The sequence below is a fragment of the Anguilla anguilla genome, chromosome 13 (genome assembly GCF_013347855.1).
Source record: "Anguilla anguilla isolate fAngAng1 chromosome 13, fAngAng1.pri, whole genome shotgun sequence".
Taxonomy (NCBI): Eukaryota; Metazoa; Chordata; class Actinopteri; order Anguilliformes; family Anguillidae; genus Anguilla; species Anguilla anguilla.
Genome location: NC_049213.1, coordinates 9,558,310 through 9,579,807, shown reverse-complemented (window position 1 = coordinate 9,579,807; position 21,498 = coordinate 9,558,310). Strand labels below are relative to the sequence as shown.

The 21,498-nt window shown below is 42.1% G+C and overlaps 1 protein-coding gene across 2 annotated transcripts in view; it reads right to left on the bottom strand.

Annotated features, from left to right (window-relative positions):
• Window positions 1-21,498, bottom strand: part of LOC118210663 (cadherin-22-like) — a 247,014-nt gene that overhangs the window by 2,164 nt on the left and 223,352 nt on the right. For both annotated transcript variants that reach the window (XM_035387024.1, XM_035387023.1), the window contains exon 12: window positions 19,596-19,847. In XM_035387024.1, coding sequence (XP_035242915.1) covers window positions 19,596-19,847 — 252 coding nt within the window. The remainder of the gene's footprint in view (window positions 1-19,595; window positions 19,848-21,498) is intronic.

Here is a 21,498-nt window from a genome sequence, read left to right as displayed (position 1 = left end):
AGCTGCAACGTTTTAATTTGAGCAGTGCTGCATTAAAGGGCCCCTTTGAGTGCACAAGGAGATGCATTGTGGGAAAGCCAATGTTAAAAACAGAATGCTCTAATGCGATACCAATTATCACTGGCTTGATTATTGGTTAAAGAAAGGTTTAGAGACACAGAGAGTATCCTCTTAAAAAAAAAAAAAACTAAATAATGCCACTGTAATGAAACTAACCAATTCCAGTAAACAAAGGATTCAATAAATAAAATTGCTGCATTTTGACACTGCATTTGTTTAATCCCCAGTGCATTCCTTTCTCAGAGGTTCTAGTAAATCTTTCCTTTAGCATGTCAACATTTTTTTGATGCATTTTCTTCTTACGGATGATTTCACCAATGCTGACTTGCACCAACAACAGCTGCCAAGTCAGTGTGCTTGAATGAAGTATACACCTGGTTTCTCTGGGCTTTAAATATGGCTGCAGACTAGAATTCTGAAATGGCACGCAGCCTTGAAGTGCATTCCGTAGTTCACACTCTCTCCTCCAATGTTTTTGAGGTCAATTTGGCACATCAGAAATTACATATGGAATAAGGCAAACATGCAAAAGTGAATATTGGCGCATTTAAACCAAACACTGCAAGACCCACAATTCTACCAGTGATAAGAGCACTGCAGCACATAATAAAGCCTGATAAAGGCTTGATGAAGCTTACTCTTGACTGGCCCTCGGTCCAAATTTAATACGTCTTTTATTTTTTTGGGAAATCAATCGAACATCTGGAAGACAATTTAACACAATGTCATCATGTGCATAGTTCATGCATCATATAATTGAGATTTGACCATGTAAAACAAAAAAAAAAGTAACGAGATTCATAATGGGAAACGGCTAGTGCTAATTTTTGAACACACCTTATTAAAAAAAGTAATAGGTATGCCTGAAATTAATTAATGAAAAAAGATAATGACATAGATAATTATTAGAATGATTACCAGGTGTGATTATAGAGGAAAAAGAAATATTGAATTTAAAAACTTGTTTAAATTAAATTTCCTAATTTGAGCACCTGCCTATGAGTATCCCGACTTAGCACCTATTTTCCAGAAAATGAAACAAAAATAGCACCAATGTAAATTAAGGCTTGTGGGATTATTTAAGGACTGCTGAATAATATTCCAAAATATTATTAGCGAGACTAAATTAATTAGACTAATTAAATTCTGTCTTAAAATTGCATCTGAAATATAGCCCAGGTAAGTACTTGCTCTGAACAACATATTTCCCCATTGACTAGCCCATAGCTATATTATATCAACTAGATTGCTTTTAAGTCAAATGCGGTCTACCATTCGGTCAAGCAAAACGTTAAAGGCAAACATTTCTAAAATAATATAACTAGAGCTGTCAATCGATTAAAATATTTAATCGCGATTAATCGCATGATTGTCCATAGTTAATCGCGATTAATCGCAAATTAATCACACATTTTTTATCTGTTCAAAATGTACCTTAAAGGGATATTTCTCAAGTGTTTAATACTCTTATCAACATAGGAGTGGACAAATATGGTTGCTTTGGAATCTATGCTTCAGATAGTCCATATTGGCAGACAAATGTGCCTATTCACCGAACCATGGACTCAATGGCTAGACCTTTTCTTTTATTTCAATACACAGATTGGCCAAGTTAATGCAGTTGACATGCTACTTTATTACAGGACAGACGATATAGAGCAAATGTAATTCCTGTTTATCCGATGCTTACTGCCCTGATATTGAACCAGTAGTTGCTATGGCTACCGTTATGTAGTTACCAGCTGAATGTTCTTGGCCACTTTATTAGGTACACCTATCTGGTACCAGGTAGGACCCCATTTTGCCAGAACAGCCTGAATTCTTTGCAGCACGGATATATATAGAAAGAAAATGGGAAATGTACCCTGAAGTGGACAAAGCTTATAAGAGCATGTACAATCTGATAGCTCGTTAATGAGGAGGGTCCCCGGAGTCATCTGACCTCTGAGCAAGTTGTTGGCTTTCTGTGACGTGTGTAATTGCTTTGATTCATTTTGCCGTTCGCACATACAGTCATTTTACCTCAAATCACCTGGGGCTGAACCTTTGCCAAAAAGAGTCGTTTTTAAGCGAGGCAGGTGTGCAAACAAACTCCACCATTCACTCGTCGTTTTTTAAACTTCATAATGACCCCCTCCCTCAGAAAACAGGATGATTGTCACTCAGCTTCTAAGGCAATCCATGGTTGATGTAAGGTGAAAAATATCATACAGTTCGGTTGCATATCGCTTTTCTTATGTATCTTTTCTCTCACTCTTTCCTCCTGACTGACACCAGATTCTATCTAGTCTACATTTTTCACTACTAAGCCATCAAAGCCGGTTGAAACAAGGTATTTTCAAACAGAAAAGTGGGAAAACCTTACATCGCTTTATACACCCTGTTCCTCAAATCACGGTTCGAGGGCCGAGAACTGCTGGGTTTCCACCCTCCCTTTACCTGGGAGTCAGGTGTGAAGACAGTCTGACCAATCAGTAGCACTAATTGTTCAGTTAATCACAAAAGAGAGAACCGGGGCTGGATTTGGAGTCTAGGACCATATTTGAGTATCCATGCTTCGCCCCCACTGTACTTCACGGTCTATTATTGGTGAACCATTAAACTTACATCATTTTACAGGGGGGGGGGGGGGGGGGTATTATAAAACAAACAAACAAACAAACAAAAAAACTGTTTTATATTCCACAATATGAAAGGGTCCCTCACAAAAACATGCTATATCTCCCTAGCTTTATACCCAGATCAAAGCATTCTCTTTCATGGAGCTCCTACTTCACACTATCCATCCCCACCCCAAATAAATCAACAAAGGCTCACTCACTTCCTATTCTTCCAGGAACTGGGACGTGCCACTGTGACTGAAGACAGATGTCATAATAAAAACATGAAATTCCACAGCCTGACAAGCTTACTGAGCCTAAAATCCATATGTGGTAAAACAAGAGAAATAGGCATCTTAACACAGATTTTAAAAAGTGCAAACTCTAGGTTTATACATGATAATGTGCATGAGATTAATCAGGTAACTCATAATAATCGTTTTTAAATTGGTCCTGAGTTACATACGCAGATATTTTCTCCAAACTCCCACCACACAGCATTCATCAAGAGAAAAAGGTCAGGTCATAATGTACCCCGTAGCTTTTTTTTTTTTACACAAGGGGGAAGAGAATAACAAAGCTTTGCTGGTGTTACATCACCAAAATTTATTTCTTTATTTATTTCGGCGAAACAATATATTCTGAATCGATAAATGTGCGGTCTCCCTATGGAGGAGTTTTCATTTTTCAGCATTTTTATCTGCCGAGCATTCTGGATCCAGGTTTTCTGTGCGCGGGCCCGTATAAATTCTACAGCATGCCCCCAAGGCTCACTGCAAGACTGTAGAATGCCTCCTGGGGGGGGGGGGGGTCCAACCTTTATTACGCTACTGCGCAACACTGTCATATGAATGACGATGCCCCCTTTTTTCCTCCTCTAAATCAGTGAATGATCTGGCAACCGCGACCCGAATGCAACATTGCAGTCTGCTTCATTCCCATGCTTTAACTCTTTGGCACTGGCATTTTTTTCCTTCCACCCCCTGTGGCAGCAGAAGGCCTCTGCAAACAGATGCACTTTATTTACGCCGTGATTTATTTTTTAGTTCATATTTTAATTGAATTACTTCAGTCGAACATTCGTCTTCGTTAGTTTTCAATTTCCTCCCAACTTTTAGCTCTCATCCCATTCATCAGTTTTACTTGTTCTACTGTTTTCTTTCCAAGCTGCTATCTTGTAAAAAGTAAATAATGCAAGACTGAGAAAAATAAAGTTAAACTTAGACTAGTCTTTCTTTGTATGAGTAGCCATTACAGTTAAAACCCTACTCAAATATTTTGATGGCTTTATTTCCTACTACAGAGTAGTCGTGAGTAATGTCACTGATTGGCCAGAGATTCCACTCAGACCCAAATCAGTCTCTGATTAGAGGGGAATAATGAAGACCAGTAACATGACTGGCCATCTGTCAACCCAACAAAAAAAGTTACATCTCAAACATCTCTTTCAAAATTCAGAAATCTGAATTTACAGACTTAAATGACACGAGTTGAATAAGCACAAATAGAGAAAGGCAAAGTTAAGCCAAAGTTAATTTTCTGAAACCTTTTTAAGTTTGTACCCTTGTTTGGTACCGTACGTGGACCATGAATAACCCATGTTACGCCACTTCTACACAAAATGATGGATGATGAAACCGTGCAATTGTAAAATAAATATGAAAGGGTTATACTGGATATCGATTATACATGTTCTGCTTATTCTTTTATAGACAGTAATTATGGAAGTTACTATAAAAGTAATTACACATTAAGAGTTCAGATGATGAATCTTCTTACATCAATCACTAAAGGTTCCCATCATAATGCAGGACTGATCAATTAAATATAAAGCGTATATTCATTATTATTTTACAGCAAAGATGCATAGTTAATGATAATGGATAGATAATGCCAGATTACAAAGCACAGTTACAAAAGCAATTTTATAATAGCAGCAGTATCTTACAGCACAATAAATATACAATATGAAAAAATATACTATATGCTTTATACACACACATCCACACACCTCTAAGGGGACAAGTGGACCCAAACCATGCCAGGAAAATGCCCCACGCAGCATAATAGAGCCACCAGCCCCACTCACTGTAGGGGTGAAGCATTCGGGCCTGTACCGTTCTCTTGGTATACGCCACACATGCACACACGCCCCCACTTGTCCAGAATATGGTGAAGGATGACTCATCTGACCATATCACTTTTTCCCCCACATCTGTGTAGATCAGTGCCTACAGTTTTTGCACCACTGAACTCTCAAATGTGCATTTGTCTTTGTAATGAGGGGTTTATGCACTGCAACCCTGCTATAATATCCCTCCCTATGTAATTGTTGACAGACTGTTCTTGCGGACACAGTCTGATCATGTCCTGCATTGACATTCTGAATCACCTGAGGGAGAGGTGCTTATATATTGCACTAATGCACAAGCATCAGATCATCGAATGTACGCTTTCAACCACAATTTCTGACCCTATTTACTGATGTCTTTCCCATAGATCTAAATGAAGATGTCAGTTTAGTCACTGTTCCTATTGAAACACTAGCCATTTGACCAGTCCTTGTGACAAAAGGCAATGTAGTATAATGGGTAAGGAGCTGGCCTTGTAACCTAAAGGTTGCAGGTTCAAGTCCCCGCTAGGACACTGCCATTGTACCCTTGAGCAAGGTACTTAACCTGCATTGCTTCAGTATATAAAAATGCTGTGTAAAAGTTGTGTAAGTCGCTCTGGATAAGAGCATCTGCTAAATGCCTGTATGCTTGATCCATAATCAAGGTCAACTGGACCTGCTTGGCATTTTTATACATGCCACAGAGCATGATAGCATGTTAATAGCTCAATTATATCATGCAGTACACCTGTATGGAAGCATCTGCATTCGTTATGTTCCTCTACTCAAAGTTTTTACTTTAATTTGCCACCTGTCTATATATATATATATATATATATAAACCACATCAAACATACCACTTCAGAAATCAAGTACCTTTTAACAAACACCTTTTTTAAATTCAGCTTCTCTTTAACTTTTGCTTACAACCATTTTTCCCCTTTACAAAGACTGTCCCATGAGTTAATTTTTGCCAGGCGTGCATTTCCGAAGATAAAAACAAAAATAATGTGCTTTTGAGTCGAAGCTGAGGAACAATGTCAGTCGAAAGCTCTTGACTTTCAAAATGCTGTCCCAAGGTTTGCTTTCTTTTTTTTTTAACCAGCCCCAGATGAGAGTTACATCGGCTCACCGACACCGGGAGCCGTGACTCAAGCAAACACCGCACGGCCCGTATCTATCCGAATCTCAATTTGCATGGTAAACAGTGGTCTAAGTAAAAGCATCATGGGGGAATGGCAGGGGGCATGTTTATTAATGCGTTGAGCAAATTAAAAATTCATTAACGGCAGAGGGCAGATGTCACCAACACCCTTGTGGGAGTTTTTTTGATTTTTTCGCTTTTCGACACACACGGCGCAGAGGAACGGTTTTCCAATTATCCGTGTTTGTTTTGCTCTCGACTGAATCTGTGTAGTGCGACTTTCAACACTTTGATCAGCACATGAACTGCTCTGTCCCAACAACAACAAAAAAAACCACATAACAGAAACATTTAATCCCGATATGACATCATATGAAATACCATAAGAACATATTATATAATGTATATGTAATATATGCATTATATATTAAATACACTCACTTTATTAGGTACACAATCTAGCACCGGGTAGGACTACCGTTTGCCTTCAAAACAGCCTGCATCCTTTGCATCGTGGATTCAACAAGGTGCCAAAACATTCCTTGGGATTTTGGTCCATGTTGCCTGAATGTTGAATGGTGTCACAGTTCCTGCATATTTTTCAGCCACACATTCATGCTGCGAACCTCCTGTTCCATCTCGTCCCAAAGATGCTCTATTTGATTGAGATCTGGGGGCTGTGTAGGCCATTGGAGTAAACTGCAAGTCACTGTCATGTTCATGGAACCAGCTTGAGATGATGTGCGCTTTGCGACATGGCACGTTATCTTGTAGCAGCTATCCATTTGAAAAATGGTAGTCCGTGGCCATAAAAGGATGTGCACGGTCAGCAACAATGCATGGGTATGATGTGGCATTCAAATGATGCTCAATTGGTATTAAGGAGCTTAATGTGCCAAGAAAACATTTTCCACACCATTACACCACCACCACCAGTTTGCAGCATTCACACAAGGCAGGATGGACCCATCGATTCATGCTGTCTACGCCATGTCTGACCCTACCATCTGCACGTTGTAGCAGAAATCTAGATTTGTCTGATTTGTCAAGCAACGCTTTTTCAATCTTCAATCGTCCATTTGCGGTCACTTGCCCACTGTAGCCTCATCTTGCTGGTCTTAGCTGACAGTAGTGGAGCCCGGCATGGTCTTCTGCTGGTAGCCCAGGTACTGTACATTCTGAGAAGCCCTACTGCACTCTGCACTGCACTTTTGTAAAAAAAGCTGTTATTTGAGCATTTGTGGAACAAGTCTGTCTATTCGTCTCTGACCTCTCTCATTATCAAGGTTTTTTCGCCCCACAGAACTGCCGATCGCTGGATGTTTTCTGTTCATCGCATCATTCTCTGCAAAGACCGAAGTGCGTAAAAATCCCAGGAGGGCAGCTGTTTCGGAGACGCTGGAACCACCACGTCTGGAATCAACAATCATACCGGTCAAAGTTTCTTAGGTCACATCTTTCCCATCCTAATGTTTGCTTGAACAAAAAAACCAAACCCACCATGTCTGCATGCTTTATATATTGAGTTACAGACACATGATTCGCTGTTTGGAGGAGCAGGCTATTTGCTTTTAACAAGCAGGTGTACCTAACTACGTGGCTGGTGAGTCCATGTATAAGTATATTTGTCATACACTTTTATATGTTTTCATATGAGGCATCAACAGCTCATTTAAAAAAAAGAAATATATATATATATATATATATATACACACACGCATAATATGTGGATATGTACAATATGCAAATTTATATTGTTGGCCCTATTTCAAAGGCAGAGAATGCTATCAGCTTATGCTAATTTGAAGAATGCGTGAGATACACAAGCAGCACGTTCTTCTGGCACAGCCGCAAGGGCGTGACCCCTCCTACTCCCAGCGAGAGGCGGCGCCGGTGGAGCTCTAATTCGGCAGAGCCCGGGGGGGGCCGCAGGGGCTCCGCGGGGTCGGCATCGCCGCGCTTCTCCTGCGCTCCCTCTGCCCCCCACCCCGCGCCCTCCGCGCAAACCTCATAATCTACTCCGGAACCTTCCAGATAACACCGCCTGTGGACACAGTTACACTGCGCTAACACGCCCACCTCCCCCCCCCCCCCTTCCCCTGATACCGCCACTTACACACAGCTGCGCTTTTCCCACCAATCAAGGCCCCCCCCCCCCCACGCTAAACGCGGCAGCGCATGCCAGGGAGAGGTCGTTCAGAACATCGGCGTGAACATGCGAGATGATGTCAGACTGATTGTCAGTGCGGGGTGATGTCACTCCGATGACCCCGTTTGCTGCTGATTACGTTCACTTGTTTTTGTTTGTTTTTTATTTGGTTTTTTTTTTTTCGGTCTTGATTTCATTTTAAATCTTAACTCGCTCGCTCCTCCTGTACTGGAAAATGCTTAATGCATTTGAACAAAAAAAAAAAAAGCATATAAACATGATAATAAAAAAGAGATACGGAACAGAGCCTTACAGACAACATTTCATATGCTAATTAACTTAAGGGCCCCAACTGTCTCCCGCGACGCCGGGAAGTATGAATGCAGCCTTATTTTTCATGGCCACCAGCCCAAGGACCTTCAGATACATCATTAAACAGTGGACTTCATACATCATACATTACACGTACAGTAAGTGTGTAGCCCTGAGGGGGGGGGGCAAGCGCATACAAACATAAAACAGTTGGGAAAGCAATAAATAACAATCTGTGACACGGCGTTGTGCTTTCTGGACTCGGCGCTCTACAAAAAACACACCGGGCTCGACTGAAGGATGGCTTTTCATATCTTCAGCGGGAGCGGAGTTATGGATGACCCGGCCGCGATGGGAAATTATGCTCCAGATCTCCGCTCGCCTTTTTTTTTTTTTCTTTTTTTTTTTTTAAAGGGGATAAGTGTCACCACGCACGGCCGTAAAGATGCAGCGCGTCGTGGGTAAGCTCCGCTTTCGCGCCGGGGCGGCCGCAGCCGAATCGTTATCGCAGCGCTCTTGTTTATTCCTTTTAGCGTCTAAAAAAAAAAAAAACAGGCCACTTTTTTTCTTCGCAAAAGTTGCTGAACAAAAAAAAGATAAGAGGAAAGAAAAGAAATTGGTGACAGGCATATTAATGTGTATAAATGGCTGGTGTGGGTCCCTCTAATTGACTTTATTTGCTTTAAATGACTTACAGCAAACTCTTGGGAAAAAGGCAGTTTTTATGTGGAGATGCACACCCTGGTTGGGGAGAGGGGGCATGAATGTCAATGGTCCCTGGTTCCTCTGCCAAAGGCGGGGGGGGGAGTTAGGGGGTGGGAGGTGCTGAGGGGGTGTAATCTATCCCCCTGACCCCTGTGTATATTATTCCTCATTAGCTGCTCCCCCTTAATCACGAGAGGAATCTGCATCCAGACTCGGGTCATAAAGACAGCTTATGTAAGGAGCCGTGCGGGCCGTACAGCAGCCGTCACCAACGCACAAAAGCATGCCGCTGTTCTCGCTGTTCGCTAATTGTGTATTGATTTTGGCACGCACAGAAAAAGCATTCAAAAACGTTAGCGAAAACACTATGAATCGCGCTGAACGCTGAAGTCAAATAACGGAAGACAATGCATGCTTGCTTCACATATGAACGCTCTAAACATTTCAAATTTTACAGAGGTATTGGCTAATATATGCCAGCAAGTAAATGCAATACAATTGGTACATATTTTCTCAGGTGTCCAGGTGGTGAATTTCAATGCAAAAAAGAAGAAGAAGAATGTGTGATTGCTTCTCCGATCCACTAGACCTTTTCCTGTAAAACCTTAATTCTCAGCCAATTTTAATAACTTCAGGGAAATTATTTCATATAAAAAGAGCTTGACCCAAAAGAGTTTAGCTTAATGCTGAGGGCAGCATCTCCTGCTAACTGTTCTCTGAAGAAGCCCGTGCAAGCATTTGACACGAAACCAGAAAGCGGATCTGTAGCTGCGTGGGCATTTGACATGCCAGCGCTTCCAGGAACCTCCACCGTTTCCCTCCCAGGGTACACTGGGAAGGGGGGGCGAGGAGTCTGGGGTGGGGCCTCTGGACCCTCGTTAATCAGCGGGTAAGCGGCCGTGCCGTCGCCGGGGCGACGCGACGCCCTCTCGGCCGGGGGGGTAGGCGGCGCACCGCGGCGTGTACCTGGCCCCGCGAACATGTGGCGGCGCCGCGGCGGCGACGTACAGATGTTGCGGTAAACGCTCTTGACAGGACGGCTAATTTACCCTTGGGCTGCCGTCGCCGCGGGAACCGGGGGAGAGCATCGCGGCAGATGGGCCCTAATTGGAAAGGATGTGCGCAGATGCCTTTCCCGGCCCGAGATGGATTCATCGCGTCGCCCCTAAATTAGCTGATGGAGGGATTGTTTGTTTGGAGGTAATTAGGCAGAAATTTGTTTTCATTTGCTTCATCACGCCGCGATTGATCTAATCACGCAGCGAGGGCCTCCAGGAAGCCAAGTTACCCCCCGCAAAACAGGACCCACGTACTTCTGGGATCCTGAGAAATCAAAGCTCCTCGCAGCCTAAGCCTCTGCCCACGCCTGTGATGCTCCTAAGAGTGCTCCTGTTTAGTCTCAAATTACAAACAGCAGCATTACAAACACATTACTAAGCTACCGTAATCATACTACTACTGCTGCTGCTACTACTGCTGTTATCATACTACTACTACTGCTGCTGCTGCTGCTACTACTACTACTGTTATCATACCAGTACTACTACTAATACTACTACTGTTATCATACCAGTACTACTACTACTACTACTACTACTACTACTACTACTACCGTTATCATACTACTACTACTACTGCTGCTGCTGCTGCTGCTACTACTACTACTATTAAAACTACTACTACTACTGTTATCATACCACTACTACTACTAATACTACTACTACTACTGTTATCATACTTCTACTACTACTACTACTACTACTACTAATAATAATAATAATACATTGTTTACAAATGTTTAGCAGCCACCTTGGTGATGCAAGGCAGCTATTATGCACCAGAAAGCTCACCACACATCAGCTTTTGTATTTTTCAATTACATAATAATTTCTAATTATTGTCACAGGGAGCTGGGGGCATATGCCAGTATCCTGTGTCGATTGCTTTCATTACAAACACATTTTGGCCTTGCTTTGGGACAGGTACACATTTTCCATGATGGAAACATTAAAGAAGTGTTTCTTTCATCAGTAACATGGTACAACAATCAGAGTAATAGTTTTACATTACTTCTGTGATTGGTTTGGCATCATATATCAACTCCTATGTAAAATACTGACGCATGCAATGCCATTGAGAATCTGCCATCCTGTTATCCTAAGATGGTGGAAGTTTCATTCCAGAAACGTATGGGACCTAATCTAGCTCATGCAAGAGTACAACTTACAAACATAATGCAAACCCTAACAACAGCAGCCAGAGCACGCGCTTAGCTCCATATGGTTTTCTAAAAGCTTTAGATGTGCTCTTCGGTGGTTGGGTGGAAGGATTATCTATCTTTCCTCAAACAGAATGTTGTATACAATTACACAATCCTGTCAGTGTTCTTACAAAAGAATGTTATGTAAAATAACACAATCAGTGTTATGGCTGGGTTTTGCATGGGGAATTGGTTGACAGTTTAAGTGAACTGCATTAGAAACATAAGAATAAATATACGCTCAAGTATTATATAACTTAACCGAGAATATAAAATGCACTACATGAACAAAACTGAAAAAATACTGTTTTTACAATCGCTGCTGAGAGAAAGGCATGTTGTAAACATGCAGATACTACATGACATCTTAACCCAAATCACCTGAGCTTAATTGTCCATCCTGAACTGAGCATGACGCTGTCGTATAAATTTGTCACATGACATGCTTACAGTACACTCAGACTCCCATAAATTGTTGTGACAATGCTTGCGGTCCTTGTCTTTGTTTGTGATTACTGAGTGGAACAGGTGACAGAGGAGTCAGTTAGAGGTGTGTATTTGTGTGGATTTTTTAGAAGCATTGCACAGTAGTACTTTAATGATTATAGCCATAGACCTGGAGTTCATCCATTACAAAAATTCACGTTCAAAAACCACCTGTGTCAAAAACCACATGGTAACACTCAACACGTCTACATGTATATAAAAAATAATTTCAAGTATAAGATGAGAGCGGGAAAAGGTAATCTTTGCTATTTCAAGTCACATGTTTTGTTTTCACGTGTGGAAATGTCCAGTTCACAAGTGACATTTTCTTTTCACAAGTAAATACTTTAATTAAGGTGTGAAAATGTTAAATTCACATGTGGAATTGTGATTTTTTACATGTGAAACGGCACATTTCATATGATTTTTGACTTTGCATTTACATGCAACTTTGGCATGACATCAGCTGATAAGAGATGCAAACATTACTTTTTTTTTTACAAGCAGTTTGGTGAGTAAAGTGACCATAAAACTGATTTGCCAACCTGTGCTTTTGTGAAGAACGTGTATTATTTAGACTGCTTGCAAGCCAAAGTTAAGGACATACATTGATCAAACCCAGACCATACATTATTTATCCTCAATAGCACCTTAAGTTGTAAGGAAAGACTTAGAAGCAATAGGACTAATCTACATGGCACACAAGCCAAAGATCTCACAGTCAGAGAATTCTCTAGTCTTAGTTAGCAGTCAGGAGCAAGATAAATATTCAATAAATAACAGAAAGGTTGAAGCCTTATCCAGCCTTGTCATTTTATTATAAGTACAAAGAGTGTAAATGCCCTAGCATATTCACTAGCACTTAATCAATGCGTCAGGATCTCCAGTGAAGAAGACTGATGAACAAAGCCAGCTGTATTTTCAATGCTTCTGTATCTTCAGCGAAGAAGAACAATTAACAAAGCAAGCTATAGTTTTTAAAGTGGACCATTTGTGCTTCATTGCAAAATGAGGGAGATTACATGCGGCAGCTTTGAATTTGAAATTATGAATACTATTAGATGAAAGGCATTAAATCAAAAGAGAATGACAGTGTATACTTTTCACTAATTTGACTGATTCCCCTGAAAAAAAGGGTAGAATTTCCAAACAAAGTCGTGCTTGCCGGAACAGTGACACAGCCTAAAAAGTGAAATTCAGAACAAGGGAAAGGACAGACTCTCCTTGTTTGAGATGGAGCCAATCAGTCCAACAAACTAAAGCACTTACTGTAGAGGGGACCTGGGCTATCAAGGGAGCGAAGACTCTCAGCCGTACAAATGGAGTCAATCAACATTTGACCTGAACTGAACAAATAAATGTAAGGGTTACTTTTATACTCTACAATTCTGCAAGATCAGCAATCACCAAAATGAGCTCCCCAGAGTATGTCCATGGAGTTACAAAAATGATAATAAAAATAGGTGTGAAGGAAAAATGCCGATTAAATGCTGGGCAAATGAAGTACAAAATGTTGACTAAATCCAGTCAATGATGTCTATCCTTCTGTGACTCAGACATTAATTTTTCTTTCTCTGGTCTTAATTCCAAGACCCATAATCACCTATGCTGAAACCTACACTACTAGTGACATTCAACAAAAATAAAATAAATGATATTTTTGAAAATAGTTTCACTGCAACATATTTTTTTCTTCCAAGGCATTATATTATATCAAAAAATAAAATAAAATACTTAAACTTTATTTCTGCTAGGCCTCAGGAGGATATGGAAAGCTCAAGGCTGAATTTGCTGAAGTTTTTTTTTTTTTCATCTTCAACACGAAGTAGAGGAAGAGGAACATAAATAATTCTCTTCACCGACTGAGTCAAACAAAAATATTTAATATTTAAGTTAATTTGCACTAGGCTTGAGTGTAAAATGTTAATTAATCTTTCACCTTACCGATTTAATGTGTGTAATAGGAGAGATTTCCAGGCCTCAGATTCCCCTTTGTTTTTCACAGATACAGAAGTAATTATTAGCATTTTTTTTCTAAGATCACTGTTGCGATCACTGTTGTGTATAAGAAGCAGAGGAAGCGGGAACATACAGTACTCGTATTATTCTAGAAATTTCTAAGGAAAATGGGAGCCGAGGTTGTTGAATACAGATTAATATTTAATTCTGTCTGAGCTCAGCTGAAGCGAAATGGCGTGCGGGCGAACCCGAGGGCTGAGATATATTGCCTCCTTGTTAAGGTCAACTGCGGCGACCAATCACTGCAAATGTCTCGTAAACAACACAGAGTGGCAATTCACCGGATTTATTTTGAGGGGCACTTCGGTGTGCGGTGAACATTCGTGTTGCCCGCATGGCCGCTCCAGTAACGGTCTGCAGTGGTCGTAATGTTGCGCTCTTGCACAACTGCGTGTGCGTGCTGTATGCGCGTGTGTGTGCGTCTGTCTGTGTGGGTGCGTGTGTGTGGGCGCGTGCTTGTGTGTGCATGCTTGCTTGTGTATGTGTGTATGCGTGCGCATGTGCGCGTGTGTGTGCGTCTGTCTGTGTGGGTGCGTGTGTGTGGGCGCGTGCTTGTGTGTGCATGCTTGCTTGTGTTTGTGTGTGTATGCGTGCGTGTGTGTGGGCTTGTGTGTGGGTGCTTGTCTGTGAGTGTGCATGTGTGTGTGGAGGTGGCATGAGATTGATTTGGAGATATTATTGAAAGTGTTAAAAATGTTAATAGACTTACAAAGGAAAGTTAGTATTGCTGGCTTAATTCAGGTGAGGCAATGCTCATAGTCTAGTGCAAAGGACTTGCCTCTATTGCAGCTGGCATCTCATCTCACTGAATGAAGACGGAATGATGCATTTCATTTTAAATTGTCATATTTGTTCCATATATTTATTCTATGATTGAAACAGAATTTTCCTATTTATTCTATGATTGCAATATGTATTCTATGGTTGCAATTGCCATATGCAAAAGCCAATTTATATAAATTAAAAATACTTAAGATCCAGAACAATCACTTATTCTACTTACATTAGAAGTGTTCATTAAGCCACAGGATACACATGTATACTTACTTTTACCAAACTTCTAAACAGCAATTTCCTTTTGATATAAAGTATCATCTAAACATGAGAGCTTGAAAACTGCCATGATGTGCTTGTTCTGTGACGGATAGTCACATCTTGTTCACTTCCAGTTGAAAGTTCACAAAATGGCCGCATGGCTGATTGGTTAAGATGGAAATCGCCAGGTCTCTTGTTGTCCAGTATCTCTCACTGACAACATTTAGGTAGCCAGTGAGAAATATTGTTTTCGCAATGTTGGTGGAAACTACAACTGAGGAGCCCCTACCTGACTTAATTTCACCCCCCTCCTGCCCGTACCCCTGAGCCAAAGCAAGTACTGTACTTCCACTCCTAGTGCTAGCCAGAATACGACATAGCCCAGGTTTGAACCAGCGATATCTTTTCCTCCAGTCCCAGCATCCAATAAATCATGAAGACAAACATCTTTTCCGAGGAGGCATGGGGCTCCCAAGTGGTAGTGGAAACATTTTGAGGTTGAATGTCTGCTGATCTCATACCGGACTGTTATTTTTTGGCATGGCTAAGTGAAAGATATATTTTATTGTATTTATTTTTCTGACCAGATAATCGGTCAAATTGTTGCATTGTGAGTTAATAATCAACACAGCTTCATTTCTGAGATGATTACGAAAAATAGTTGAAAGATCTAATTCTAATGTATTTACTTCTGCGTAGAAATTTGGTCTGCTTAAGAAATGTTTTTATCCTTGTTTTAAAAAAATCTAAGTAAAAAAAATCCATTAAAAAACAAACATCAAAGAACAATTTTCAGTATATATGTATAAAATGAAATTAAATATATGAAATCATTTCATGAAATGAAAACAGGTTTCTGCTGGGCCTGTGATTGGTGCCTGAGTGAAAGCTTGCTCACGGTAGGTGTGTTTAAGTGTGTTCAGACGTCAGCCTAGCGTGGGGGAAGTGTGTTGTGAGGTTAGAAACTGCGTGGGTGGAAATGAATCTAATTACCGTGATCGAACCGGACCGATCACCGTCCGCGAGCGAACTGAGGAACGCGGCCGTGGAGCAGACCGCCCGCCATGCAAACCCCGCCGCGCTCCTCGGCACGTCCGCTAGCCGCGCCCCCGCGGAGCGCCCGCCCCAGCGATAATGGAGATAAATAAATAAATAAATACGCGGATCAATGCCGCCTAATCTGCGGTGAGCGGCGAGGGCCACTCCGGCCGCCATTTAACAAGCGCGTTCCCAGCATGCCTCAGTCCGGCTGATCAGAGCGCAATCTGCGGGGACCTAAGACTCGAGCTCCCTCGAATGCATCAATTTGTGGGCGGGGAGCGTCTTGAATATTAAGTGACGTTTTCGCTTTGCCGCTAGCTGCACTGTGCGCACATGAGCTTTATATTTTGAATCATTCAACTATGTTATATGGAAAAAGAAACTATGTAAAAATGTGTAAGTGCTTTCAGGGTCATGCATGTGGTTATTCATAATTATTCAAACGCAACTATGCCATTCTGAATATGACCACTGAGACATTAATATGCATTATATGTCTATAATATGCAACGTCATACCTTTTTTTATTTATACTGATATTCACAGAAGAAATTCATTTCCAGTTCATCTGTCAATGTACGTGTCCTTGCCAGTGACTGTTTGATATTTAGATTTTTTTTTTTGGATGTTTAGGCCAAATAGAGAAAACAAGTTTAAAAAAAAAAAAAAAAACAAGGGAGCTTATTTGAAAATTTAAACTTTATAAAACATTTAACATATTTCATCAAATGCAAACGTGTATGCACGGATGTTTATTTGCATGTAAACTCACAGAGAGCTGTCACTGAGGCAATGCACGAATGACAACCCATCAAAATATTGGTATGGCCCACCAACAAAATGAAGAGAAAATGCCACGTGTGAGGGGGACAATTTCACATGATTGGCTTTTTTCACGTGAATGACAATTTCCACATGTGAACAGAAAATAGAATAGGTTACTTTTTTTCCACTCTAATCTTATAAATTGGATTATTTTTATAGTTCACATGTGTACACTGTACATGTACAGAGTGTTCGCATGTGGTTTTTGAACATGATTTGAACATTGAATGTGATTTTTTCATAAGGGAAAGATCACACACTGCAGTTGCTCCTCCCACAGCAGTTCAAAGGTCAATGCTGCCCAATCAGGGGCTCAATTAACACCTGAACCTGACGCCAATAGTAGTGCATATCAGGCAGAATTATTACGTACGTGGACTGAGAGAATGTAACCAGGGACAACCGAGGCGGAAACTGCTATTGCAGACTGGGGAGGAGGGGGGTTCGGCCCCCCGAGGGTGTTCGGACCACTTATTTTGAAAACTCAGGAAGTAAGACAATGTACGGTACAACCAAACCAAGATCCGTATGTCTGAGTCACCATTCATTAAAGGATACATGATGCCATTTTCCAAACAGTCTAAAAAACACACCGGAATACTGTGGGTGTTCTGCGCACACTTGCCCGCTCACTGTGAGCCCCTAAAAGCCTGTGACGGAGGACCGCGGTCAGCAGAATCACGCTAAGAGAGCTGAAAACATTTTTCTCTACCATGGTCGACCACTGCACATAAAATTGGCAAAAAAAAATTTTTTCATTCGTTACTTTGGAATATCCCTCTCAAGGCCACCATTCCATCCACTCACTCTAAGATTTCCTGTTGAGATATTTTCGGTCCACAAAAAAAAAACGAAAACAGTTACTTTCTTACTAGTTTCTTATTTTGGCAAAATAGTTCAAACTAATTTTTATTCAGGCTTAATAGTTAAAACTATGTAGCCTGAATACTTTAATTATTTTAACATAAACATGCTTTTGGTTAAGAACTATTTTTACATGCTGTGCGCATTAAAGTTCAGTTTTACAAATACAGGAATAGTGTGGAAATCATCTGTCCCCCCCCCCCCCCCCCCCCCCCCCCACACACACTTTGTTGTCTCTTTTCTATACTACCCACCATGAGACAAGCCTAAGAAGCCCTGGTTAGAAGCAATCTTCAAGTTAAAAAAAGGCTTTCAAAGCACAAAAAAATATGCGAAAGTCAAGCGTGTCAAGTTTTACAGTGCTACATTCAGAGTCAAACACTCACACTTAAATACGTGTATATAGATTCTGGGATTAAAAGCGGGTGGTAACCCGGTTTTCCTGGTGACGGTGAAGGAAGAGGGCAAACACAAGCAGGGAAGGGTTTGGGTTTGGGGTTCAGAGTTTGGGTGTGGGGGGGGGGGGGGTGGGTATTTGGGGAGGGATCACACGCGTTAAAGTTTCGAGATGGCGTTACGAGCACTCGGGATGCGTGCGCGCTGCCATCTGGATGCCTGGACGGGCTCGTCTATTTTAAAGCCTGTCGCTCCGGCGGGACAGAAGTGCTGAGGCAGCGCTCTACCCGGCGCCGCTGCGCCCGTTCCGCTACCCGCCGCCACGGCGGTCCCACGGCGTTTTTAGTCCGAGCTGTTAGCGTGAGCGTTACCTCATTTCTCCAGAAACACCGTTTCGGCACGGTCAGCAACGACCAATGTGAACTCGCCAAACCGGCTTTGGGAAGTAAAAACAATCACTATGCATTTAGTCAAAATTAAGGGCAAATGTTGCTTGAATTCATACCTAGAGTAAGAACATACTGGCCTGGATTCAGTCAACATTTGGCTAGGCTCACAGTTGTCTGACTCATCATTAAACTATTAAACTACTGAGTGCACGTTTCATTTTGTCATGTCTCATGCTATAAGAATCACTGCTGAAATAACATCTGTAACACAATTGCTGTATTCAGGAACCTTAACAGGTCAAATGTGAATGAAAAAAATAATAAAAATCGACCAACACTGGATCTGTTGATTTTTTAAAAATCAGGGAGACTATGTTTGACTAGTGGAGTTCTGAGGCATGTTGGATCAACAGAACTGCGGTACGAGAAGACCAGTTTCGACCAGCAGAGTTAACAGTATCAGGAGAGAGAGATTACCAGCAGAGCTACAGTATCAGGAGAGAGAGAGTACCAGCAGGTCTACAGTATCAGGAGAGAGAGAGTACCAGCAGGTCTACAGTATCAGGAGAGAGAGAGTACCAGCAGGTCTACAGTATCAGGAGAGAGAGAGTACCAGCAGGTCTACAGTATCAGGAGAGAGAGTACCAGCAGAGCTACAGTATCAGGAGAGAGAGTACCAGCAGGTCTACAGTATCAGGAGAGAGAGTACCAGCAGAGCTACAGTATCAGGAGAGAGAGTACCAGCACAGCTACAGTATCAGGGGAGAGAGTACCAGCACAGCTACAGTATCAGGAGAGAGAGTAACAGCAGAGCTACAGTATCAGGAGAGAGAGTACCAGCAGAGCTACAGTATCAGGAGAGAGAGTACCAGCACAGCTACAGTATCAGGGGAGAGAGTACCAGCACAGCTACAGTATCAGGAGAGAGAGTAACAGCAGAGCTACAGTATCAGGAGAGAGAGTACCAGCACAGCTACAGTATCAGGAGAGAGAGTACCAGCACAGCTACAGTATCAGGGGAGAGAGTACCAGCACAGCTACAGTATCAGGAGAGAGAGTAACAGCAGAGCTACAGTATCAGGAGAGGGAGTACCAGCACAACTGCAGTATCAGGAGAGCGTACCAGCACAGCTACAGCAGCAGGAGAGCGAGAGCAGTGCTACAGCAGCAGGAGAGAGAGTGTGAGGTGGGGCTCACCGATGAGGATCAGCACGCAGACCAGCAGTGCGATGAGCGCCCCGGGGCTGAGCGTGGCGGTGATGGCGTAGGCCGTGGCGTTGCAGGACTGGATGGCGCCCTCCGTGTCGCAGCCGCACACGTGGATGGTCAGCGTGCCCGTGCTGCTGAGGGCCGGGGGCCCGCTGTCCACCACCAGGATGGGCAGCAGGTACACGTTCTTCTCCTGCCTGTTGAAGCCCGCCCGCTGGGTCCTAATGCCCGCCGTGTTGTCTGTGGAAACGGAGGAAAGGGCAATCGCTTGAAACGAAATGAATTCAATAGAAAATAATTGAATGAAAATGCTCAAATTTAATCGAATAAACCGTTTAACTTGAAAACCAATTTTGTGCTTCTAATCATAAAAACAAAAAGTGGGTAGGGCTCACACTCACACTCAGTTTGATGGCAGATGGAGAGAGCCAAGTTGGGAATTTAGCCAAAATTTAAAACACCAAGGAATGCCTTACTCTTTGCAAGAAGTGTTGTGGGATCTTTAGTGACCACGGGGACTCAGGACCTTGGGTTAATGTCTCATGTGGGAGATGGCATCTCCTACAGCGTCCCCATCAGTGCACTGAGGCATTAGGGTTCAGAGGGAAGATCGCCCCCTACTGGCCCACCAAAACCACTTTCAGCAGAAACTTAGTTTTCCCAGGTGGTCTCCCACCCAAGTAGCCTACTAACCACACTCTCTTAACTTCAGCACTTGGGGGGCACCTGACCAATCAGCTAGGGTTGCCAGTGTGCTATGAGATGATTATCCCGGATGACTGAAACTCTCCCTTTCCTGGGTGATGCAAGAACTAATCTGTGCGCCTCGCATTTGGACTGTGGCAGCCCCTACTGCTCCACACCATGGCTCAGCAGCCACAGCACATATATTTTTTAAGATTTAAATTTTGTTTTTTAAATTATTTTTTATTCACAATTTTAGCCCTGTCCTGCCTGGGATTCGTAGGTCTACTGCAGGACAACGTCGGTAATATATATTTTTTTTTATCATTGCACATCAGTGATTTCAGCGGCCGATTCGCAAGGAAAAAGCCTTTCCCTATATTACTCCCCAAAATTACTAAGGGGTGCATGTCTGATTGGCTGTTCCAGGGTGAATATGTCACGCATTCCTACCAGGGAAAAAATAAATTTAAAATGACAACACACGTGTAACCCTATACAACTAAAATAGAGAAAATAAGTTTGTATATATATATATATTTTTTTTTTTTCTAAGACGTGCTGAAAAATGATACATTTGTGCCCAGTAAAAATAGCTGACATGGCTGTTCTGGGCCTGAATAAAATTACTGAATTACTCCGGTAAAAATTTAACCACCTGACCTCCTAGTGAAACTAATCCTGTCCGTACAGGCCTTTGAAACGTCATGGAACCACTCTTGTACATTGCATTCCAAGATACTGGTTAGATATCACAAGATACATTCTGTAATGCAGCAGTACCGTTCCCTCTGCCACGTCTTGCGTTTCATCTGTGACAAATGTCGACTAGACGTCTGACTAAGCAGAGCTCGGAGGAAAAAAAAAGCTCTGCGTCTGACAGAGGCTGCGTTTTGTAGACACTCTCCACTCCGCCAATCCCTGCTTGGCGGGTCACGAAAAAAAAAAAAAAAAAAAACTGACTTCAGCAAGCATTTATTCAACGAAAACGGAAAGAAAACACCATCAAATTACCGCAGGACAGCCCGGCGCCGTTTGCTGTTTACCCCAAAAATGGCCGCGGAGGCACTCGAACTTGCGCAGACGAATGCATAAAACGCGCGGAGGAGACGTTGACAAATAGAGTGAAAATTGTAGTTACAGTTGATGGAATCTCATATTAGGGACCCCGCAATCCATCACGGGGAGCATACATCACTGTCGGCCG